This window comes from Cupressus sempervirens, chromosome 3 (assembly GCF_028749045.1).
Source record: "Cupressus sempervirens isolate cs-2001-9-10 chromosome 3, ASM2874904v1, whole genome shotgun sequence".
NCBI classification, from domain to species: Eukaryota; Viridiplantae; Streptophyta; class Pinopsida; order Cupressales; family Cupressaceae; genus Cupressus; species Cupressus sempervirens.
In genome coordinates this window covers 455,659,738-455,686,344 of record NC_143120.1, presented here as the reverse complement: position 1 = coordinate 455,686,344, position 26,607 = coordinate 455,659,738, and the positions used below count along the sequence as shown (strand labels likewise).

Here is a 26,607-nt window from a genome sequence, read left to right as displayed (position 1 = left end):
TCTAATAAGAAGTTTATTGAGAATAAACAACCATTTAAAATATTTAATTTTAGGATCAATAGAACTTTCCAAAGATAATCAAAAAGCTTATTCTAGGTAGGAACATCCAGATCAACATACCAAGTATTATTAATATGACTAATAATATCTTCACTATGATTGATAACAGTGTAAATATTCTTAGCTTTGAGCTTGGAGAAAATAATTCCACTAGGCCATTTAATTTTTGGATAGCTATTAGAGTCAACATGACATAAAATAGGGATATCCTTACTAGCCTTGGCTATCATATTATAAGTCTTCTTGTGAGAGTCAGGAAGACTATATTTATTCTCCAACTCATCCCACTGGATAAGTTTGTCCTCCTCAAAGATATCAATAAAGAGCAAGGGGTTTATTACCCAGCTTGAGATTCCACCAAATGGAACCATGGAGAGTCTTAACATCAAAGAAATTCTTGTTTGAGATGAAATAATAACATGGTTTCAAGCTTTCCAAATGAACTTAAAAACAATAAAGCCTTGAACAATGATAAAAAAGTCACCACAAATGAGATCATTGAGAGAAAGATTCTTCCAGAATTTGGCATGTTTAGGAATTCCTCTTTCAATATTATTACACATCAAGACTTTCCGGGGATCATCTCCCTCCAAAGCATGAAAGATCCATTTAGGCCAGGGATCATCTCCCTCCAAAGCATGAAAGATCCATTTAGGCATGTTTAGGAATTCCTCTTTCAATATTATTACGCATCCGGGGATCATCTCCCTCCAAAGCATAAAAGATTCATTTAGAGATCACCTCCCTCCAAAGCATGAAAGATCCATTTGGAGGCCAAGGCAAGCTAAGTTTAAGGTATATATACATTAGTTAATAGTGATCTTTACAAAATCAATTTTTTGAGTGAGAGGTGATAAAATTAATATTTACAAACTCAAAACAATTAATTTCCATAATTTTTTTTTTAATTGAATACTAGAAGTTTGGGTAGTGCTTCCAGACACTTCTATAAGACCCCAACTACAAGAGCCAATCAAGTTTAAGTAAAATGTATGTTGAGATACTGATCTCATATATAAATATTGTGAAAATCAAAACTTAAAATCAGACTAAAAAATAGTTAGATCTAATTGGTTGAGATATAATAAATTAATCACTAAATATGTAGAAGTAGAAGTAGAAGTATCAGTCAAGTATAGTGTCAAAAAAATAAGGTTTAATATATACTAGCCATAACATTAAGTAGGGTTTAATATAAAAGGATGATTACTATTAGAATTAAAAGGAAGGTTAGGAGAGATAAAGAATAAAAATAAAATTTGAGAATGAAGTTACATCTTTTTATTTTTAAGATATACAAATCGTTTATACTTTAATTTATAATTAAAGAGTGCTATTCATACAACCGTACGGAAAAAAACGCCAGGATCGCATCATAACCAAAACAAATAATTTATTTTTTTCCAAAAGTTCGAGAGAAGGTACACAAACGATCTACAAAGAGACCGACCATTATTTTGTCATCCAATTTGAGAGGGGAAATCTGCAAACAGTGGTGAAAAATAATTCCATGAATCAGCGTTGATGGTGCCTGAGATAACCTCCAGCAATGTTTCCTCCACCGCCATGAGGAAAAATCCCGCCAGGAATGGACTCATTGCCAGAGGAGTAAACAATTCTGAGAATCTGAGCAGGGCTTCTGCCATAGGCGACGGAGAACTTATCCCCTGCAAGAATGTTACCCTCCACCTTTCCTTCCGCTCCCAATGATTTCTTCACAACCAGCCCTTCATCCACTACTCTGGTATACCCCAGTTTATTTCTCAGAGTTGAAAGTTTCTCTGTGAATTCAGCCACCGTGTATTTATATGGAGCCACCGTTGCATTCTTGTTGTTATACAGCAGGGTTCGAATCACAGCATCCTGCCCTGACTCCACTCCGAGGAGACCTGCTAGAAGCTGCAAGCAAATTCACATCAAAAATAGGTTTTTAGGGTTCGTTGCAACAACGGCCAATCAAGAAATTAGGATTTTGAGGGTTTCTTATTTGGCAATCGAGTTTTTTTTAAAGTAGAAAATACCCGGTTTTTTGAAACTTAGGAGATTCAGATATTAATAGCGATAGATTCATATCAATGAGCATTTTCGTAAAGTTCAAAGAATCAGATATTCAATAGAAAAATCGAAAGATCCATATCGAAGTGGAGTTGTTTTAGTAATAAGTTAATAAATACCCCGATCAGAAATTCAGAGAATTTGAAATTTTTCATATGAATGTTACGATTTTTAAAATCCTAAATATGATCGTTAGAAGCAGGTGGAATTTTGATAGTAAGTGCTTACTCTCTTTGCAGATTTGGAGCGGAGATAGGCATTGGTTCCTACATAGCCTGTCAGGCCGACGTAGGGAACAAGGTAGCTTGTGAGCAGATAATTCACACTGTTGGCGTACGGATCAAATGGAGGATTCAATATTGTGCCGAATGCAGCGTCAAACACTTTAGAAAACTGTTTGGCGCTTAGATCCAGATGGGGTCTGGGAAAACCCTTTACTGTTGCCTTTATCGCCCTGCATATCCATTTCAAAGTTAAAGAGAGTCACAGATCATGTAATTGCAAAATCATTTCAAGATGAAAAATCAAGGCATTGGCTTACGAACTTGTTTTTTATATTTTTTAATCAATTGAGCATATTTTCAGATCATCATCACAAAGAGTAAAACTTGATAAAGCCCTAACTTAACGGAAAAAATTAAGGAAGAGTGAGGAACACTGTATGTTCACATACAAGTAATTCAGCAGCACAAAAACAACTCATCAATTACTAAAATATGGAGTACCTTGATAGAAAAAGTTATAAGGAACTATTTATGTTCACATAAAGAATCCATCAGCAAAATAAAAAATACTCCATGAAAAGGAAAGAAGTAAATTGATAAAAAGTTATCAAGCAGAGGAGGAGGAAAACCCTAACTTGTTAAAAAAGTTAAGGAAGATTAAGGAACCGTGTATGTTCAAATACAAGCAATCCAGCAGCAGAAAAACAACTAATCAATTAACAGAATAAGAGGGGTAACTTGGTTAAAAAAGAGTTAAGAGGAACTAAGTATGATTACACACGTAATCCATCAGCAGACTTTATCAAGCAGAGCAGAGTACGAAACTCTGCATGGTTCACACTCACGTATTCCACCATCAGAAAAACTTCATCACCGGAAAAATAAGTTTAACTTATAAATCGGATTAGACTACTTAATTGAGGAAAATACCATTTTAACAATAATAATCCATCACCAGAAAAAGAGGAGTAGCTTGATAAACCAGATTAGCATACCATTATAATATAATCCACTAATTGAAAAAAAGAGAATAACTTAATAAAATGGTTTAACCTACTTAATTGAGGAAATGATGCCATAATAATAATAAAATCAACCAATGAAAAAAGGAAACAATCCATCAGCAATAAAAGAAGCGTAACTTCATAAATCAGAATAGGCTGCTTAATTGAGGAAATGCATTTAAGAGATGAAGAGAGCAATACCTTGATAATGAGTAATTAAGATCTAGACTACTCAAAGAAGGCCAATCAAAACAATTCTTTTGAGATAATAATAGTGCGAAATAAGTCACTGATAAGTAAAACAATACAGAGCTTTAACTTGTATGTTGCAGCATGCCACAGGGAGGCTAGGTTAAGCCATAGAGAAATACAGCATATTCCATATAGTTGAAAACTGAGGAAACATGAAATTGTTTGAATTCCTATTTTCAGATTGAGAGTTGCAACTTCGTAGGAAAGAAACTCCTTACAACTTTAAAGCGTGACATTTTTGTTGAAATGCACATTCGGTAACTACAGCATTACCTGATATGACCAACTTCAATCTGACACACCAACAGTATAAAACAAGATGATAAATTCATTGAAAATCCACAACATTTGATAACTATGTGATTATCTGAGACGACATCATTCAATCCAATCAGCAAGCAATAGAGAAAAGGTAATATATTAAATCCACCACATTTGATAGCAATGGAATTACCTGAGAGGATCAAACCCACAAACAATACAGAAGGAAGGAGGCAAATTCATTGAAATCCACCATATCCAATATCTGAGCTATCAAACTTAATGAATCTGACACACAAACAGTAATGAAAAGATGACAAATTCATTGAAATCCACCACATTCAATAACCAATATGATTCTACCTAAGATGAAAAACTTAAACCAAACCTACAAATAGTAGAAAAAATGTGACAAACTCATTGAAATCCACCATAATCAATACATGAGGACTCCGACTTCAATCCAACCCACAAACAGAAACAAAAAAAGGTGACAAATTCATCTGAAACAACCATGAAATTACCTGAGATGCCAAATAGTAGTGAAGAGATCGAAATCCACCACATTCAATAACAATGATTCTACCAAAGATGGAAAATTTAAACCAAACCAAACCAAACCAAACCTACAAACAGTAGAAGAAAGGTGACAAACTCGTTGAAATCCCCCATATTCAATACATGAGGACTCAGACTTCAATCTAAGCCACAAACAGAAAAGAAAAGGTGACAAATTCATTTGAAACAGCCATGAAATTACCTGAGATGCCCAACTTCCTGGAAAGCAAATTGCTCAATGACATCTTGAACAAGGGGATCAAGATGAGCTTTAACAGCACCAGTGGGAGGAGGCCCCCCACTCACAAGCTCAGGAGCAACACGGTCTAAGCCATAACCAAGAGCTCCAAACAGGAAAAACTCTGCCTCCAAGAACTCCAAATTCAAAGGAAACTCAAGCAAATCAACCTCACTGGACTGAACTCTCCCAGGATGATATCCTCCATTCTGCCTCTGCTGCTTTGCACTCACACAAACAAGCACAGCAAACTGTAGCCAAATCAGACCTAAAAACCTGCAACTTTGTGCACAAGAAGCCATTTTTCTTAGTTGAAATTGAAATACCTATGTAAGTTTTGGAGCAACAAGTGGCTTTTATATTGATTGCCAGGAAACATCTTGCATGGTGATGGGCCACGTGGAGTGTTCTTGCATGTCAATAACGTACGTTAGTAGTCAATCGACTTTCCTTTTTCTTTGCCTTGGGCGTAGCATTTTGCTGTATTGAGGAAGTGAAGCCGTTATGAACGTGTTGTGTATTGGAGTCCGCCACCTTCTGTAAAAGCATTGATTGAATGGATCGTAAAGGAGTTAATTTTCGATGCTGGCTAGACATCTGTCATTGTTATCTGCTAGATGTGCCTATTTACCTTTAACTGGGTTATTATTATACCGACGTAGTATTTATTGTTGGGTGTAGCTGTTTAAATAATTTTAATTATGTTTAAATTATTTTCTTCCCCAAAAACATTTTAAATAATTTTTGATTTTCATGTCACTTATCTAAGGCAGGTCTTATGGGAGGGGCTTGTGTTCTAATTTTGTGGCGCTGGGGATAATTTTTTAAGGGGCTAAAGGTTTAATTGGATTCACATATAAATGACGGCTTGCCTTTTTAAATATTCTTAACAAATTTCAACACTATTTTTGTCATGCCCAAAACTACGAGGGCAAAAACACACAATTTTTTTTTTATAATGTTAATAATAAAGAGGTACACTAAGGTTGAAGAGTGAAATATGAATTTTCAAGAATTAGATTCACTACATTACTCTTAAGTTTTGTAAACAAGAGGATTGAATCAAACGTTGAATTTGTAACTTTCGTTATTAGATTGATATCGATCATTAGTTATGTTTTTACATAATTATACTTAATTTCAAAAACAAATTTCATGATTAATCTAAGATTTAACATTCCAGTTTATACTACACTATCTTTTTAAACTAGTTAACCTTAACACTAAGTTCTTAACATCTTAACACTCTCAACCAAAATTTAACAATCATACCATAAATTAATTAATTTAAAACGTATTTGAACAAGTATGGTAGAAATAAGACAACAAAAGAACCTTTTCTTTTAATCACCACTTAATAAAGCTATTTGATAACTAATGTTTAATTATTTAATAGTAAAATGTGCTAATATTAACACATAAAAACTAATCCACTATTTTTTTTTATAAAAGAACAACTAAATTAAACTACTAATATATATATATAAGTTTACAATATATATATAAAAGTTTACAATTCCTAAACAATAACAACTACTAATCATAATCAAAGACTAACTTTTCAATAACAAAACTACTAACAAATAATAATAATAAAAGATGTAACAACATTAACATAAACTAATTTATACTAAACTAAACTAAATTGCAATTTAACAAAATACTAACCTTAAACTAATTAACACTACTCACATTAAAAACAAACTTTAAATAAATAACTAAAGCAAACTATGCTAAGACCAATCCTAACCTACTTTCTAACCACCTACACTCTACCCTACACTCACCAAGGAAATATGTGCTTCCCAAGCGCTGCACTTGGGTACAACGCGCTGCCCAAGTGATGAACTGGTGAGCTAGGTACAGGCGGGCCCTATAAGGAATTTGCACATGGAAGAACAAGGGTGGCGACCAAAGGGGAGAAGAGGAAGTTAATAAATTTTAATGCATCCTCAAACAAATGCATGACAAGGCCAGTGCATTCCAAGAAGACTTTACCACTACACAAGGACAAGGTGGAGGTACAGGGTGATGTCACCCTTAAACAACCATATTTGACTTTGCTCACAAAAAACCTTTTTTTATACATAAAAAAACTAGCATTAAGAGGGGAAAATTAAATGCAATAAAGTTTATTTGGTAGTAAAGATATTAGGATAGTTTAATATGTTAAAAGTTTATTTTTGAATTGTTGTATTTATTTATAATTTGATTAATTTAAATATATTACTCAACCAAAATATAAAAGGGAATCTTTTAAAGATTCTTCGTTACATAGAGGGGAATTAAATTGGTTCCCCATACAAAAACCAGAGAGTTTTTACTCTTTCGAGCAAATTTTTTTTTTAAGTCTTAATTTATGCTAAGTATAGATTTTCAAGCAACTATTTTTTAAATTTTTTTTTGCCAAAAGGGGTATTATGTTTTGATGGGTTTAACATAAAGTTAAATAGTATTGCTAACAAATACAAGATCAATTTTAACAACATTGCAAAATTGTTTTTTTTCCAGTAATCACGAAAACTGAACCTACGTTCATAACGTAATCTTTCATTTTTCAACATATATGAAACTTAAAATTTTTCCTAATTGAATCATCATCATTTCATCAGATTATTTTTGATGTGCATCCATATAATTGAAAATTACAATTAAATCACATGAGAAGCAATAATACTCAACCACTATTTTATTGGCAAACCTGATTCAAAGGCTTAGCTAGGAAAGAACTAGGAAGAAAACTTGGCGTCATTGCCATTACAACAAAGTTTTGAAATAAAAATTACATAGGATTCCAATCCCGAAATTACAACAATAAAATTGAATTTCCTTCATGACCCTTATCAAGGGATCCATATCATTTTCTGCAATACATTGCTAAGATCGTGGAGATAAAAAAATCTGATCAAGTGTCAAACAAGCATGACCAAGGGACAAAATCAAACATGCATATTCATACTAGGTTTTCACAACAGGATTCACAATGAATCAAAACTAGGGAAAGATGGATTTTTCCAATAGGAGATGTTAGACACAACACCAAAATAGATGCCCAATTAGGGCTATAAATCAAAAACTTTTGTTCTTCCATTTTAACATGCCAAACTCATACGATGTTTGTGTTGACAGGTAGGGGCCCATAACACGTTACCCTCTCTCCCTCTTCTCATCCTGAGAAGAGACTCTACACTTGTTGGAGTCCAACTAAAAAGACCTTTCCCGAAATTGGCCACTTCTGCCCTATCCAAGGGTGAGTAATGCCAAAACACCCATACAAGAAAACTTCAAAAATTCAAACAAGAACAAGAAAGAAAAGCATTAAAAAAAAAGCATGGTTTCAATCCTTCCCAACATACCCAACATACATACAAGCATCCAAATAACAACACAAAAGTATAAGCATGAAACAAGCATGAAAAAATTTGAACAAAGGAGATGAAGAACTCCTACCTTCACAAAGAGGTAATGGCAAATGAACAAATTGAGAAGAGCTTTTTCTTCCTTCCTTCAATCTTCCAAGACTCCTCTCTAAAAGTAGAGATTGGGTAACAACCAAAACTACTCCAAGAAGGGCCTCTAAATAAGATCCAAATTCAACCACCAAAAAGGGCAATAACTTCCCCCACTCACCTACAAATCTAGAAGTTTCTAACTCAACCAATCCTAAGGTTAACCACTAAGTGGAGTTGAGGTTATGCAACCCATGGTAACCACTTTCAATTTTCGCACAAAGGCAAAAATAGACTTTTTGAGTGACCTCAAAAGTCAATAAAAGGGGCTTAGGGGCTGGAAAATACCCCCAACCCATACCCATACCCCTAGGGTATAATGATTCCATGTTTTAAAGGTCTTAGGAATTGATTTGGAACCAAACAAAAGCTAGGAAATATTTAGGACCATCTAACAACTCTAAAAAAAATGCAGATTAAGCACTAATTTGGATTAAGGGTGACTAAACTTGATTAAGAAAAAAATTAGCAAAAAAAATGACACTAACTTAATCCGACTTAGGTCCAAAGGTTACACAGATAACCCTAACTAGCACGCTAGAAAAATATAAACAATTCACGAGTGTCAAGTGACACTATAAGAACACAGTTATGAACATTAACATTTTTTGATCACGGAAAGATACATTCACACATCTCACAAAATAATTTAGTTATGAACAACAAGGTTTCCACAATAAGCACATAGGGATCAGTTCCGTTCCTCCGTCGGGTTTCTCGGCTAAAATATCCTGCACACTCATTGCACACATCAATAGTCTCGTAAAATCACATGCACATATGTATATATGTATTAGGAAATCACATAAATTAAAACATACATCTATAAATCAATCAGGGTTTCTCTCATCCTACTCAATTCTTAACAATTAAAATCTCTCAATCAAAGTGTTAATCCTACATGTACTTATTTCATCATCATACATATACATAAAACATTAAATGACGAACATCAAATATCTGAAAGTAACATCACACAACATGAAATAATATAATATGTTCAAAGCATCAGATAATGTCTCGACATCTTGAGTCGTGAGTATCAAAATAATAATAATGTATCACTATGCTACGATGGATCGGGGCGAGGCCTCACAATTTTAAAGAAGGCAGGTGCCCATAGGACCCCAACCTAAGAAATTTTAAAAATCATTTTAACAAGATTAATATGGATAAATAGGATTTAATTATTTTAATTAATTATTTGAAGATTAATATGCAATTTGTAACAAAAAAAAAAAAATGTTTTCTTTCCATGCATCTAGCATTGTTCTTTAATGGAATAATTTTTTGTTTTTTAATTAATTGACTTTAGTTTACTTAATAAATATTTTAATTTAGTATTTTTCCTTTTAATTAAATAAATAAATATTTAATTATCTATTTTTTCTTATTTTTGTTGTTGTTAACTAAATACATATTTTTTATTTATTTGTTCAATTTATAATCTTTTGTATTTATATTAATGATAATTTAAATTTGTACACAAATATTGCTTGTCTTTTATTTTCAACATGTCTAGGTTCATTGAATTAAAAAATGTGCTATAAAAGTAAGACATCTTTATCTATATACATTTAATTTTATCTCTTCATTCAAATCGACCTTAACTTATTTCTAACTACCTAACCATTTGTCATTAAACTCTATTAACCTCTTAACCTCTTTGAATAGAATTACTTTGAAACTATTAAATAAGAGAACAAAATATTAATTATATTATAATCATATAACTTAATAATGTGCAATGTCAACATCATTACTCTACATTAAACATTAAACTCAAAAAAATTTAAGTGGAAACCAAATTTAATCCTAAAATTAAAGCAAATTCAACCATCATCCTCGACTACATTGCATTACATCAAATTCAAACTTTACCCTAAATCTAATTGAACATCATGCAACCCTTGAAGTCAACCTTTACCCTAAACCTAATTAAATGTTATCATAAAACTAAGACTGTGGGAGATGCACGAGATATATCAATAGGTTAAAACTAGCTATATATATAGAAAGTGAGAGATATCAAGGCTTTAATTTTTTAATATGAGTATTTCTTTGTGTAAATTAAAGCCTCAATATATCTCATCTTTCTCTATATATATTATATAAAAATATAATATGTATATAGCTAGTAGCATTCAGAGGGGATATATATATATATATATATATATATATATATAGAGAGAGAGAGAGAGAGAGAGAGAGAGAGAGAGAGAGAGAGAGAGAGGCTTTAATTTTTTAATATGAGTATTTCTTTGTGTAAATTAAAGCCTCAATGTATCTCATCTTTCTCTATATATATTATATAAATATATAATATGTATATAGCTAGTAGCATTCAGAGGGGATGTTAAAAGAATAGAAAGGAAAGGAAAGGTGGTTTTATAGTCCACGACACTATGCCATAGTTTTTGGGTTTACGTATGGTGACAGTGATATGGGACTACCTCGTACTCTTTTTCAAGAGGTACTTGGCACTACAAACGAGGCACACATACCCTACGCCCCAGTGGGATTTGAACTTGTGACCTCTCTTTTAAGAGTACAAGTTCTCCACCACTAGGCCAATAGGATTCTAATATTTATTATATAATATAATATTGCTCTATAAATTTTCTAATATGAACTTGTATAGTTCTATAATGTAAAACAAATACCAATTTTTGAATTTGACAAATAGGTCTAATTTAATGTACGTTTGGGGTTGTAGTTGCTTAGTTTAATACTAAAAAATCTGAAGGCTTTTGAGTAGGTTTAGAGTTAGAGTTTATTAAGGTTTATAGTTAGGGTTAAAATTAGTTTAGTGTTAGGGATATGGATTTTAGTTGATTTAGTATTATGATTGGGATTCATTATCATTTGTAGGTTTATTAGGTTTAAGGTTATGATTCAATTTGGGTCAACATTTAATCAATTTTTTCTAGGGTTATTATGTAATGAATTAATGAAAGGTTTAAAATTAAATTGCATTTAAGGTTATTTGTGGTTAGAGTTTAGTTTGGTTTATTTTTGTCTCTATCTTTCAGTGCTCTCTCTCTCTCTCTCTCTCTCTCTCTCTCTCTCTCTCTCTCTCTAATATGTGTGTGTGTGTGTGTTTATGTATATATATGTATATGTATATATATGTATGTGTGTATGTATATGTATATGTATATGTGTATATGTGTGTGTGTGTGTATATATATATATATACATATATATGTATAAATATATGTGTGTGTGTGTGTGCGCGTGCGCGCGTGCGTGTGTAGAATTGAACTTTTATAGGATTATATAAAGAATAAAAATTAGTTTTAAAACTAAAAAAATTAACCTAATTGAATGTATGGGTTAGCACTCAAAATGGATTTTTAATCAATTGGGGTTGGCGTTAGTTTGAATTTTGGTTTTGTATTATCATTTATTTTGGTTTAATAGAAAACCTATTGTTCAATTTTTTTAAAAAATGAAATAGAATCTAGGTGTTGATATCACATTAAAAATTAAATCAGACACTAATTTTATTAGTGTGTCATATCTAGAGTAATTAGGAAAATTTATGATGATACAATTTTCCTAAAAGTAAGTTTTCAACTTAATTTACTATATAATATTAGATTAATCATTTGGTCGACAATAATATATATAGTCTGTCATATCTAGATTTATTTTTTAATAGGTAGTCTTTAATTATATAATATGTATATAATTTATTGAGGTTTATAATTGTGGTTAAAATTAGTTTACTGTTAAGGATATGGCGTTTAGTTGATTTAGTATTATGTTTAGGATTAATTACCATTTATAAGTTTATTAGGTTTAAGGTTATGATTCAATTTGTGTCAATTTTATAGTATGAACTTCTAAAGTTCTATTATGTAAAAGACCAATTTTTGAATTTGACAAATGGGTCTAATTCAATGTAGGTTTGGGGTTGTAGTTGCTTAGTTTAATACTAAAAAAATGTAGGTTTAATTTTATTTTTATCGTTAATTTGTTTGTGTGTGTGTGAAATTGAACTTTTATAGGATTATAGAAAGAATAAAAAATAGGTTTTAAACTAAAAATTTTAACCTAATTGAATGTACGGGTTAGCACTCAAAATAGATTTTTAATCAATTGGGGGTTAGCATTAGCTTTCATTTTGGTTTTGTATTATCATTTATTTTGGTTTAATAGAAAACCTATTGTTCAATTATTTTAAAATGATAAAATAAAATCTAGGTGAGTTATTAAGAAAATCCATGATGATACAATTTTCCTAAAAGTAAGTTTTCAACTTAATTTACTATATATAATATTAGATTAATCATTTGGTTGACAATAATATTTTTTATATTTTTTTAGTAGATATCATATCTAGATTTATTTTTTAATTATAGGTAGTCTTTAATTTTTTTAGTCTATCATATCAAAATTTGGAAAGGTCTGAAAGTGTGAAAGGACCCAACAGACACATAAACTCTTATTCATATACTTCATGATATCGCTAAGATAAAAAAATAAACATAACAACAAATAATTAAACTAATTGTTTCTCTATCCTTCTTGGATATTTTTCTAGAATTAACACAACATAGAAAATGTAGATTTCATTACTCAGAAGCTTCTAGATGTTTCTTTTTTAATTTTTGTAATAGGACAATGACAAAGAGCTTTGTGGTTCTAATGTATACAAAGTTTAGATATTTCTATTTTATCTCCCAATCTTCTTCTTTTTTATGAACTTCCTACTCTCTAGTCACCTCAAAATTTTGTTCTAATCAAAAGCATAACATTATATTTCAATTCAATTTCAAAGTAAAGACACACATAAAAATGTCAACAAAATATTAAGTGAAGAAAAAGCAAGATTTTGAACCTAGTTTGGATGGTTGTCAAATGGTTTCTCGCCCAGTTTCCTTCTTTTTTTGGTCTATTTTTTAATTTCTATAATATGACACTGGCACACAACTTAGTGGTTCTAAGGTATACAAAGTTTGGATATTTATATTTTTTCCCCCGATATCCTTCTTTTTTCTATTCCTTCTGTTTTCCAGTCACCTCCAAATTCCATTCTAATCAAAAGCATAACATTAGATTTTGAATGAGTTTCAAATTAAAGTCACACATAAAAATGTTAAGAAAATATTTTCTATGCATGTGTGACTTTAATTTGAAACTGATTTAAAATCTAATATTATGCTTTTGAGTAGAACAAAATTTGGAGGTGACTGGAGAGCAGGAGGATCAGAGAAAATCAAGATATCTAAACTTTGTATACCTTAGAACAATTCAAGAAGGAAAACTTCACATTACATCTTTGCATCAAGCCACTTGGTTACCTACAGTATTTGCATTTAAGAGTTTAGGGATAGATTGGATTAGGGAGTTTAGTGACAAATTTGTTTGTAACCTTTATAAGTCAAACTAAAAAGATGTAAACTTTGAAACTTCAAAATTATATTAAAATAAACAATAAATAAAATACTATTATGAGTGAAACTAAAAAGGTTTTAAAAACTTTAAAAAAAGATGCAACTAAATAAAATAAACACTAAATAAAATACTATTATGAGTAAAACTAAAAAGTTACATCTTCTAGTTCATACTATTACATTAGTAGATTAAAAATGCTTGATTACCATTGTTTCCCATAATTGTATTAAAAAATCGGATATACTCTACACCAAAGTCAAATAAATTGTTCCCTAATACTCTATTGTGATGGTCCAAATACTAATGTAAAATAATGTTGAAATACCTAAATGAAGTGATAAGCATATAAAGTTGTATTTTTCTATTCTGTCAGCATGGGAAGGAAAACACTCATCCACTACATATATGAGATATGAAAATATCTGATATCATTTCATTGGCATCTTGGTGCAATAATTTCAGATTCATTGTCTGATAAATACATTTTTTTATCATTCCTAAACATGGAAATATTTGAAGAAAGAATCAAATTCTATTATTACTTATCTATTAAAGAAGGAAACAAATATATAATACAAATATAGTAAAACCAAATGACAAGAAGGAAAATAATATTCATATTGAGTTTGAGACATAGATCAAGGGAATAAAATATATATTTGGGAAAAATGATTGTAACGTATAACACAAGTCAACTCAAAAGATAACATATGTCGACTGAAAAGCTGAAGAAAAAAGGTTAAAGGCTTTAGAAATAAAACATCATGATTGTATAGTTTAATAAGATATTTTCTACAATTGTTAAATAATATGCATTTGTGACATATTCATATTCATAAAGTATTTTCTACAAAGGTCTTTTCTACAACTGTTAAATAATATTCATATTGAGTTTGAGACATAGATCAAGGGAAAATAATTTGTAAAATATATATTGGAGAAAAATGATTGTAACGTAGAACATAGATCAACTCAAAAGATAACATATGTCAACTGAAAAGCTGAAGAAAAAAGGCTAAAAGCTTTAGAAATAAAGCATCATGATTGTATAGTTTAATAAGGTCTTTTCTACAATTGTTAAATAATATGCATTTGTATATAGACATGTTATAAACATAGCACTTATTCTATTTGAAAAATAATAATCATATTGAGTTTGAGAAATAGATCAAGGGAAAAATATATGTAAAATATATATTTGACAAAAATGAATGTAATGTATAACATAGGTCAACTAAAAAGATAACATACGTCAACTCAAAAGATAATGAAAAACTATTTCCATAAACAATAAAAAATTCTAAAGCAATTGAAAACATCTGTGTAATTTTTTAATGTGAAAAAATAAATGTTAAAACTTACCATATATCAAATTATTACACCCAAAAGGATATAAATCATATATTTGTAAAAATAAAATAGACATATAAAATATGTGAATGTAAACTGTAATATTTTTAATAAACTTTATATATAATCCATATAAAGATAGTTGGAATGTTCACCAATTTTAAAGTAACATTAAAGTAACATTATTTTTGGAAAGTAATAGAGAGATAAATATTCTAATTAGAATCACTATCATCATCAAATTGAACAATGTTTTGTTGAAACAAAACAGAGTCCGAAGGATCTAAAATATCAAACCAATAGAGATGTTCATAAGTTCTACATCACAAACACCATGTGTTTGTAACTCCTCGCCTTATTCTTTGAAAATCACAAGTAGTTTGTGTCCATGTTGGTATTTTCTCTGCAACAATCTTCCTCGTTCTTTCATGGATTGGTAGAGTCAGGAAGACCCCTTGAGGTCCCCATCTGTCTACCACAACTTGATTCCACAGGGTGTTCTGTAATCCACCAAAATGTAATCTAAAAATCTGACCATGATAATGATAGTTTTCTAGATCTTGAGTACTAGTTTGTGGAGATCGAAGCTTTTTTTCTAACCAAATAGGACCATTTTCTGTAGAGTCCATTTGATAAGGAGATTGCTCAATCCAAACCTCTGTAGGAACAAAGTAAAGCTTTGCGGGGTCATAGTCTTCACAACAAACCGAATGCAAAAAATTAGGATCTTGGTAGAAGTGACCAAAATTTTGAAGAGCTAGTGGATAAAATTTCAACAACCCTATTTCTAAAAGATGTCTTTTACAAGATAAATAGTTTGTTCTTTCTTGAGCGTGTATTGTTTGAAGATCAAAATGATGATATGTGTCATCAACTTTAATTGTTCTTTGCCTCAACATTTTTTTTCCTTCTAATATTTGGAAATTAAAAAAAAGTATTAAAAGAGGCAAATTATATTTTCTATCTATTCTATAAAGAATAATTATTGTACCATGTTACATTTTAATAGCATATTAAATAAAAATAATTTATTAACAACAATAAAAGAATATTGAATGAGAATATTAAACTTTTCAATTTCATTTGTTTTGGTAAATCTTTACCAACTATTTTTTGTTATATAGAAGAAGAAAGAAATTATAGAAGAAGCACAACCTACATTGAGAATGATGAACATCAAAGTAATAACATATTTGTTTTATTAACTTTTTGTCCAATTTTGTATTCTTTGCTCAAATAGAATAAGTGCTATGTTTATAACATGTCTATATACAAATGCATATTATTTAATAGTTGTAGAAAAGACCTTATTAAACTATACACTCATGATGCTTTATTTCTAAAGCCTTTAGCCTATTTTCTTCAGCTTTTCTTTTTTCTAACTATTTTCTATTCTTCATTTTCTTGTATCGATCGAAAGAAAATGGTGGCATTATCCCCAGACCCTGTAGTGACTTTACACAAGAAATTGCAACAAATGTCATTCTTGTTCTTTCTCTTGGTTTGATATCGATTGTTTCTTTTTCAAGTGTCAAACCCTGTGATTTATGTATTGTCAATGCCCATGCCAGTCTCAACAACATCTGAGTGGTATGACCTCTTTGTACAACACTAATAGGTACTATTTGAAGGCATTCATTATTGCACGGAAAGCCAGAGTAGGCATCAAATTTTACCATTACATATAATGGTAGTTGAGGTGGTGCACTACCTGGCTTGTAGACTATCTCCTCAACATAACCCAAAGCTCCATTTCAAGGCCTGCTTCTATCCACAAGTTTGATGTGAGTATGACTCTTGATCTCTTTGAAATCAATAATTCAATATCAAGTTCATCTACACAATTATCATCTAGTGAACTATAGTTTGACAACATTGTAGCAATTACACGTGTAACTGGTCCTCGAAGAGAATGGAGTTTTCTTTGATTATGTTTATGAACATTAACATTTGTAGAGAATAAATGAAAATTTTTGTCAAAATCATCATTTAATTTTTTTGGAATATTGCATGTTGTTCGTGACATTAGTAATTTCTAATCGTCAATTGTTGGTTGAGCATCTCTAATATTTGTGAGCAATTGGTGAAACTTATTCTGATCTAGATTCTCTCCCTCTTGTCTATAAACTTTTTCCAATGTAATCACAATCTTGAAGTCTTGCCATAATATTTTTGCACATCTCCTACTGTCATATGCTACCCTATCTTTTATTGGAGGGAGTTGGCCAAGATCACGAACCAAAATTAGTGAGATACCTAAAAAGATATATCAAATATTTAGTAGCAATTTAGTAATAAAAAAATTATTCATGCTAATTTTTCATTTCTCTAGTACATAAATTCTAATTTGGAAATAAGAATACCTCCAAAGTTAAGATGAGAATTTTGAGGAAATTCTTGACGAAGTCTAGAATCTATATTCTCAAGAAACTTCTCCCCAAGAAAGCTCATGTCATCTATTAATATATATCTTATATAAATTAGTTCTTCTTGGAAACCTGTCAAATGCGTTCCTTCCAACTGTCTAAAATCATTTACTTTGAATCTTCAATTTGGAATGTACAGTTGAACCACCTATATTGTATGTGGCCACTCCTATTGGTGCTAGAATTAATAGTGGACAATGGTTAGGGAATGTAGATTCTTTTAAAAATTTATTGATTGCACAATCAAATATGACTTTCTTGTACCAATTGTACTTTGAATTATCATATATAGGGGTATTACAGTATCACCACCATTATAGAGTGTCACAATAACATCAAATGCCCTTTTCTATTTTTCATCCAATTTACTGCTATTGATTTCTTGTTCACGTTGAAGATTTAGAGTGTATCCATTTTCTCTCATTCTACTAATAAAATTGATGACATTTGAAGTATATTCATCTGACCTGTATTGCTCTGACCAACTATGTTTCCTATCCATGTCCCTTCCTTCTAGCATATCAACTTCAGAAATCTCTATTATTTGACCATGATTCATTTGTGATATGATTTCCCATTCATTCTCTATAATGTTATGAGGACCCATTACATTGTTCTCATGTCTAGATTCAGAACTGCTATCACTACTTTCTACATCCACTCTTCATTCAACATGCCATGGAACATACTCTAGTGACTCCCAGTTTGAAACTATTGTGATATTATCATCACCAATATCAACCTAAATGTCATGAAATGTTTTATATAACAACAGCTTTGAAAATCAAAAATCAACAAACTTGTCTGATACACATGGCGAAACCGAAATAAACCTCAGATAGACTCTCACAATTGCAAAAAAATTTCTACGTTTGCACTTAGTATCTTTCTTTCTATTTTTATTATATGTCCATGCTCTAGAGGCATCAATCAAAGAGATGGAGTTCATAGAAACAAGTCTTCTTCTATATGAATCTATGAATGATTTAGTTTTCTCTTCAATACAATCTTCATTCTTTCTCTTAACAGGTTTGAATATTTTTCGGGAGACTTTCATATTAATGAATTTTCTACAGCATTCCACTAGTGGAAGTTCTAAGGGCATGTGACATATTTCCTAAGCTCCAACATCTCTTTCAATAATAGTTTTAGTTAAAAGTTTTTTGTGCACTTTGGATGCAAAGTCATCGGGATTCTCTATATTTTCCAACTGTGTCAACATTTGATGGTAGGTCTCATAACTTTTCTCTACTTTTGATGCATACTTTGCAATATACTTAATAACATGTGCAAACAAAACTAGTTTCCAATCTATATTTGCTCTCCATAGTTATAAAGTATAATGATTATGAGAATTGACTCTATCATCATTCCTTTGAGGTTCAATTTTTTTTCTCCACATTCTGTGTCCTCATACAATTTTGATCCATTTATATTTACTACCCAAGGAGCATTATACCTAGAATTTGAGTGCAAATACTTATAATGCCATAAAAATTTCATTTCAATAGTTTTGTTTAAAAAATGAAATAGATAGTACCTGCATGTCATTTTTCCCTCTCTTTTTTTTTTTTTTTCCTGAGACATTCTCTCTCTTTAAAAATTGTATGTCATTGTATGGTATTCAATATTTCTTCATAATCTTGCTCCATATCTATTTCTAGTATTTGGCTTGTATTTCTGAGACACAGATGTTGTGCAAAATTCTAAAATGGCTTGATGAAAACAAAGACTTTTAAATGGAGGCAAAAAAGGTGGCAACAAAAATATAAGGTAGATGAAAAATTATTTATAGAATTTTCTACATAATGAAACTAGGTGTACAAATACCTGCATATTTCTTTTAGTGCCACATGCATGTGGATTCTATGCATGCACAATGCAATGGAATAAAGATTCAACTTCTCTTATGTGTTCTTCATTATGCCAATCTAACTTGTCCATGTTTGGAGCACCATGAAGCCACAAAAAACCATGTACATGTGGAGATCCCCTATGCTGCCATTCATATCTTGACCAAAAGTCTTTAACATTGAAGCCTTTCTCCAAAATTTCTTTACAAAACATTATATGTCTAAGGTGCATGTAGTGCACAACAATATGAGGATAGTCAATAAAATATTGTCTCCTCCAATTTTGATCCTCCCTTGGATCTAATGGTTGAGTTCTAGGCATGAGTGCATGTAGATCAGGACAATACAAATTAGCTGCACTAAGTGTAAAGAAAATTGTGGGGGTCCATAGCTGTTTCAGCAAATCATATAATTCTGCTTGACTTTTTTTCCAATATGACCTTGTACCTCTTAAGGTTGTTGTAAAATGCATTAATTTATCAGCAAGGTGTGTGCCCAAATTTTTTTCCATATGTTCTCGTAACTCATCAATGGTCATTAGCAACTCATCAATATTTCATTTAACAAAAACTAAACTAGAATTTTGTGCACGGTGCCTCATTATCATGTTTTCCATGTAATATCTAAATTGGGGATGTCTACCAAAGTGATGATCCCTATACCAAATTAGATGCTTCACATATTCATGAAGGTATACTCTTTGTAGATGTGGCTCCAACCAATCACATTGTCCATTTGGAAACAATGTCAAAAAGGCCATGTCTGTTAAACCTAGTGTAACATATTCATTCATTAGAAATGTACCTATTGATGGCCAATCAATCATAGATAGAGGATTTATATTGGGGTTATCAACCCATGCATGAATGAGTTCTATTTCCTTTTGAAGATTTAGTGGTCTTGTTGCCATTGATGTGGAATGATTTATGTTTGCATTGTTAACCTCATCCATCTCATTTTGTAGGCATATGATTTGTTCTAATTCATTGTTAACGTCTACATGAACAGTCTTTATTTGATGGAATATATTACAATCAATATTTATTTCAATTTCATATAAGGCATGGGTATCTACATTAATGTCACTGTAAAATTTGTCATTTTCAATTTTATACCTTAGAGCATGATACACTTGATTTCTGTTAACTGTAAAGTCATAGTTTGTACCATGCTAATCTTTTTTTTGAACTATTTTTATAGGCAAGTATTTTATTGGACGTGGTAGACTTTGACATACATGGTCAATATTTTGAGGGAAACTAATTGTGTGTCCCTTGTATTTATATTGGCCCCCTATTGCATGTGTCACTTGCAAAATTGGATTTACAAATGCAATTAACATTTCTTCTACCTGAGTCAAATTTGCTAGTTCAGGTGGTTGTGAACCTAGGTCCATATTGTTTTGTACTGAGAATCTATTGTTTCCTTTTTCTTGCTGACACCTCCTACACATTGGACCTTCTTTTGTAGGGTTAACTTTAATGCCAACATAACACTCCTGACACATGTAGCACATTGTAGGCATAACCAAATTATCTAATTAATGTCAAAAGAGTACCTGAAGGTTTTGATAACTATTTCCAAATATTTCAATGTAGTCCCTTTGAATCTCTATACCACACCCATCACCATCATTTTCTCTAATCAAGTTTTCATCCATAGAATTCAATGATGCTACAATTGTTAATGCAAGATGATCATTGTCAACCACTGATGCATTTGTCAAACTATTCTTATGAGCTTGTATTTCTTCTAATATTCTTTGTGTTCTTCTTCTAGCATCATGTTGTCTATCTTTTTTTTTTTGAAGGAGACATTTATTTCCCTTTTCAGCTTCATTCATTTCATCATTTCTTCATTTTCTATAATCTTTATGATAATGTCTCCTAAAATTTCTTCTATCCACATTTCTTTCTGACATGTTTCCATTTTGTGTTCCTTCCAACATTCTTTGGTCCATGTCTTCAACATTATTCTCTTTATCTTCTACACTATTGTCAACCACTAATGCATTTGTCAAACTATTGTTATGAACTTGTATTTCTTCTAATATTCTTTGTGTTCTTCTTCTAGCATCATGTTTTCTATCTTGTTCATTGTGAAAGAGACGTTTATTTTCCTTTTCGACTTCATTCATTTCATCATTTCATTGTTTTCTATAATCTTTATGATATTGCCTCCTATAATTTCTTCTATCCATATTTATTTCCACATGTTTCCATTTTGTGTTCCTTCCACCATTCTTTGCTTCATGTCTTCAGCATTATTCTCTTTATCTTGTACACTATAGTTAGTGCAATTTTTTTCTTTCTGGCTTTCATCCTTTACTTCATTCTCACATGATATATATTCCATTTGATTTTGAGATATTTGAAGCACATCATTCTTTATAGAATGAAAGTTCAAAGATGCTATCAAAAGTTGTTCATTTTCAATTTCTGTTGGTCTATATTGTTCTGAGACATATGGACTGCCTAAATTAATTGCACTCCTTAGAAATTTTTCTTGATTATTTATTTCTGTATCCATCATTTCTTTTCTTTTTGTAGCATATATATCTCTCTCTCTTTTTCATTATGGATTAGATGATGTTTCTTCCTTTCTGTATCGTCCATCTTTTGTTTTTGTCTACACCTATATCCTCTTTGATATTCTCTTTTATATTGTCTTCTCTCATTTTTAGACTGACAATTCATGTCTTGGGGGCATAGCTGAAAATTGAGAAGTAAACCACTATTTAGACTATGTGTGTTTATTTTTATTGTTCAATCAATTTAAATAAAATAAAAGACTACATAATTTTACATAAGAAAATATGATTTTTATGTATTTTCAAAAATAATAGACTACACAATTTTATGTGAGAACAAATAATTTTAACAAATAACAAATCTAGCATTATCACTTGAAAAATTAAATTATCAAATTACATCATGATATTTTAAAATTTAATACATTCTAAACAAATAAATACCAGGACTCTGTTGGTAAACAGATTTGTTCTTTTATATTATAACTCTTAAATGCCCAACTTGGAACAAGATCTTATTACAAATAGTTGAAAAGCCACTTGTGGATAAGTTCGCTTCTCTCTGAATTGATAGGTACAACTCCCTAAATAGATTTGCAATGAATTATGTTTTCTTCCTAAATTAATTTGGGGGTATGTTCTTGACCTGAGAATAGAAGAGGTATAACCAAGCTAGACCTAAACAGAATCTAACTTAGGTGAATAAAAGTTTTTGAATACCAAAATGGTTCTATGCATTCACACATCTTATGAATTCATAAAACTTATCTAATTAATAGCTAATATTGAGCTAAGAAAATTTGAATTTGAATTATGATTAATAAATTGAAAACGCTGAAGGGATTTCTCTTTGAATGAACAATAACAACACCTATTACATTCATTCATTGCTTCAAAATAGGGGAAGTGAAACTCTATTTTTTTCCTCATTTCAACTCAAACAAAAGAGAAAACGTAAACTAAATATAACAACAACTAGAACAGAAAATGATTAACATAAAATACCATTCAGTTGTCTATGCAACAAAAAGTACTTCACATCAAAAATTTGTTGACCTTTCATTAATCTTTCAATTTCATACATATAGAGTTTTGAGATGACCATTATAATGGAAGCTTAATCGGTTCATCTTCTCAAAATGACAAATGGCAAGATGCCAATTTGTCGTATTAAAAAATTATAAAAGAAAATGAAAAGAGGGCATAATATGAATCATTTAGACTTCTTCCCCTTTTCTATTTTCGCTCTATATGCCTTAGCAACAACTATTACTGGAATTAGCTCCTCATGGTTAGGCATGTATATATTAGTGAATCTCAAAAGCCATTTTGAATGTTCCCTTGCGAGCTCCTTTATAGAATTCAATTGATTCGACAACTCCTCTATGACCACGTGTATACAACCACTGAGTGTCTGGAGTTCTACAATTCTATTTTGACTACTAGAAGTCACTTCGGATAGATTATTTAAAAATGCAAAAAAAATATTTTTCATTACATCTACTCCAATGAGAGCTTTTCCTTGGCCACTGGTTTGTGAATGAGTGTGTAAATCTTTCATGAGTTCAAATCCTCCATCTTGAGTCTTTTTTGCTTTATCCTCTATTTCCTTGAGTCCCTTCTTAGCTAACTGGATCATTTCTAGCTTGAACTGCATACTATGGAGCCATTTGAACAAAGGTTCATTTCCTTTCTTCAAAATCTTTGATTCAACTGCTTCATTTACTTTCATCTAGATGATCATCTTTAGAAGAGAGATGCAGTCATCACATCTGACCCTTTCTCCAACCAGAGTATTACTATTAGACATGATGTTGTCCTTTTCTATTTCCAGTCTAAGGATAACATTACCAATTTGATCTATGAGAGAAACTCTTTTTTATTTGAGTCTCTCAATCCATTCTTTTCCAATCTGACCAAAGTGTCTATCTTCCTGAAGTTGAGAGATGAGAGATTGTACTTCAGCAGCAGTAGGATTTTGCGTTATTGACACACTAGAGATAGTTGCTAGTGGGGTGACTAGTTGCCTAATGAATTTGTTCAACTCTTCTATCTTGGCTTTCATTCTAATCTTTGATAACTTAAGGCTTTCCAATTATCCTTCTATTACTTCATTACTTGAGCTCCACAGGCCAACCTTTTTGTCATGTCTGGCCTCTCCAAGATCAATTGAATGCAGAGTGAAATCATCAATCCTCATGTCCTTGATTCTCCCTCCTTTATTTGGCTTGGCTATTTCCATTGTCAAATGTCCTATTTATGGATCTTTCCCAAGTATTGACAAAGTCTTTTGCTTCTTAACTTTTGTCAATGCAATTCTAGAATGAACTGTGAGAGATACAGTATCTTTTGTGGAAACACTTTCATCCTTTCTCTTTCTCTTCCTTTCCAAAGTATCTTCCAACCAGGAATATGTTCCTATCACTTTGGAAGCTGTTCTACGTGATTCAATATTGAACATCTTTTTTATTATCTTTGGAAAAGTTCTATTGATCCTAAAATTAAATGTTTTAAATGGTTGCTTATTCTCAACAAGCTTCCTATTAGAAGCACTTTCTTTGATATTAATTATTGCAGCATTTGCAAAACCTCAGAAATGGGACGACATATTTTTTTTGAATGTAATTTTGCTAAAGAGGTTTGGTTAATGTTTGGTATATCTATCCCCTCTACCTTCAATATTTTTGAAAGTATTGCTGGTTTTATTTGTAATGCAAAAGAAAGATGTTAACATGTTTCGGGACATTCTCTTAGCTAACATTTTGTGGCAAATCTGGAAGTGCAAAGATGAAGAAAGGTTTCAAAATATCCCCAGGTTGCTTACTAAGTCTTTTCAAAGTCTCACTTATTTTAAAATCTTTTCGTAGGTTCAAATTACCATGAAAACTAACAAGTCTAAGTTCAAAAGGCTACTTAAAGATGGTTATGCCACATTCTTTGCTAATGAGGTGAAGAATGGGTACTTTTGGAGGTTGCATTTGGATAATATTCACACCTTCAATCAAACTGTCAAGCTCATCAGCAAGGAAACTAAGAGGACCCCTCATAGCTTTAATGGCAAGGTGATTTGCATGCTGAAGCAAATTCAAGATCAGAAGAACTTGTTTTGGATGGAAGGCTCTATGGGTTGGATAGCATGGGTGGACACTGTTGAAGATGTGCTCCACTAATTGCTTTGTTTTGCTCCCTCCCTTTCTTTTCCTCTCGAGGTATATGTAATTCTTCTTTTTTGATGTGAGGCATGTCCTTTGATGCTCTGACACTCTACGGTTTTGTAGTATTTTTGAACTCCTTATACTTAATACAAAAATTATAAATAATCTAATTTATTCACATAAGATTATATTTTAAATCTCCACTTTTAACTTTTTTTAAAACTATTTATTTAACAATTAATTACTTGTGATCTACACATTAGCTCATGTTGTGATCTCGATTATTTAACTTTTGATTTTAAAAATTAATTTAGGTTTCAATTTTTATATTATTTAAATTAATTATTTATATTTGTTTAGTTTTTCTTTAAATATTATTTTAAAGATCTACTTCCCTTTTGGCAAGAATTTTGATGTATCGCGTCTTGTTCCACACACATCTCTTCCTGATTCCTCTCTCCTGGTAGTTTGTGCTTTCAACGATAAGTTGATAGGTTCTTGATAATAAAATTCTTATTTTTAAATATAATCTTTTTAAAAAAAAATCGGTAAATGGCCAAAGCCTAGATTTATTATTATTATTTGTTGCAATTAATTATTATTATATGTTAAGCAAAGATAGAATCGAATCCAAGACCTCCCACATGAGAGGTTCGCAAATTACCATTGTGTTGTAGGCTTTTGCCTATTTTAAAATATAATCTTATGTGAACAATTATATTATTAATAATTTTCAATTTAAATAACATAATATTTGCTAAAATATTTTAAATAAATTAATAAATATTATTTATTTAAATTCAATTTATCAAATGTGAAAAGAAATAATCATTTTTAAAAATCCCATCAAAAAATCTATTATAAAAAATTAATAAGAGAAATACAAAAAAATAAAATGAAAAAATAACATCTCTAACAAATATTCTATTGACTAAATAAATTATAGAAACTGAAAAATAATATTTAAAGAAAAAATTAAAATAATTTAAAAATTAAAACCTAAATCAATTTTAAAAATCAAAAGTTAAATAAATAGAGATCACAACATGAGCTAATGTGGAGATCACAAGTACTCATTTTTTAAATAAATAAAAAATAATAATTAAAATTAGAGATTTAAAATATAATCATCTGTGAACAAATTAGATTATTAATAATTTTCAATTTAAATAATATAATATTTACTAAAATCTTTTAAATAGCTTAATAAATAATATTTATTTAAATTCAATTTATCAAATAAGAAAAGTATAATCACTTATAAAAATCACATCAAAAAATATATTTTTTGTATTAAGTATAGTAGGATAAAAAATTATACATCAAGTCTGAACAGATACAGCTCGAAAGAGGACAAGCCTCACCAAAAGAAAGGAGGAATTAGATAGAAACCGAGCAAAAGAGAGAGATCAAGAGGAACAACTAATGAAGAACATCTACATAGGTATCCATCCATGTTGTCTAGCCGAGATTGCCTTCCATCCAAACTAGGTTCTTCTGATCTTGGATTTATTTCAGCATATATGATGTCACTAGTGAAACTCTGAGGTGTTCTCTTGATTTCCTTGCTGATGCATTGAACAATCTGATTGAAAAGATTAATATTATCCAAATGTTGTCTCCATATGTGCCCATCTTTAACCTCGTTAGCAAAGAAGGTAGCATAACCATCCTTGATTAGCCTTTTGAATTTCAACTTGCTAGTTCTCATCGTAACCTGGACCTTTGA

At 30.6% G+C, this 26,607-nt stretch overlaps 1 protein-coding gene and 1 long non-coding RNA gene across 2 annotated transcripts; both read right to left on the bottom strand.

Moving 5' to 3' along the window:
• Positions 1-1,436: 1,436 nt before the first annotated feature.
• Positions 1,437-4,984, bottom strand: LOC149567049 (ferritin-like catalase Nec2). The gene is made up of 3 exons (XM_089820274.1): positions 4,617-4,984; positions 2,344-2,569; positions 1,437-1,959 (listed from the first exon to the last, which is right to left on the bottom strand). The coding sequence occupies exons 1-3, from the start codon at positions 4,952-4,954 to the stop codon at positions 1,576-1,578; spliced, it is 948 nt and encodes a 315-aa protein (XP_089676400.1). The 5' UTR covers positions 4,955-4,984; the 3' UTR covers positions 1,437-1,575.
• LOC149567050 (uncharacterized) lies at positions 3,582-4,473 on the bottom strand. The gene is made up of 2 exons (XR_016362341.1): positions 4,381-4,473; positions 3,582-4,144 (listed from the first exon to the last, which is right to left on the bottom strand). It is a non-coding gene; the product is annotated as an uncharacterized LOC149567050 (long non-coding RNA).
• Positions 4,985-26,607: the final 21,623 nt, after the last annotated feature.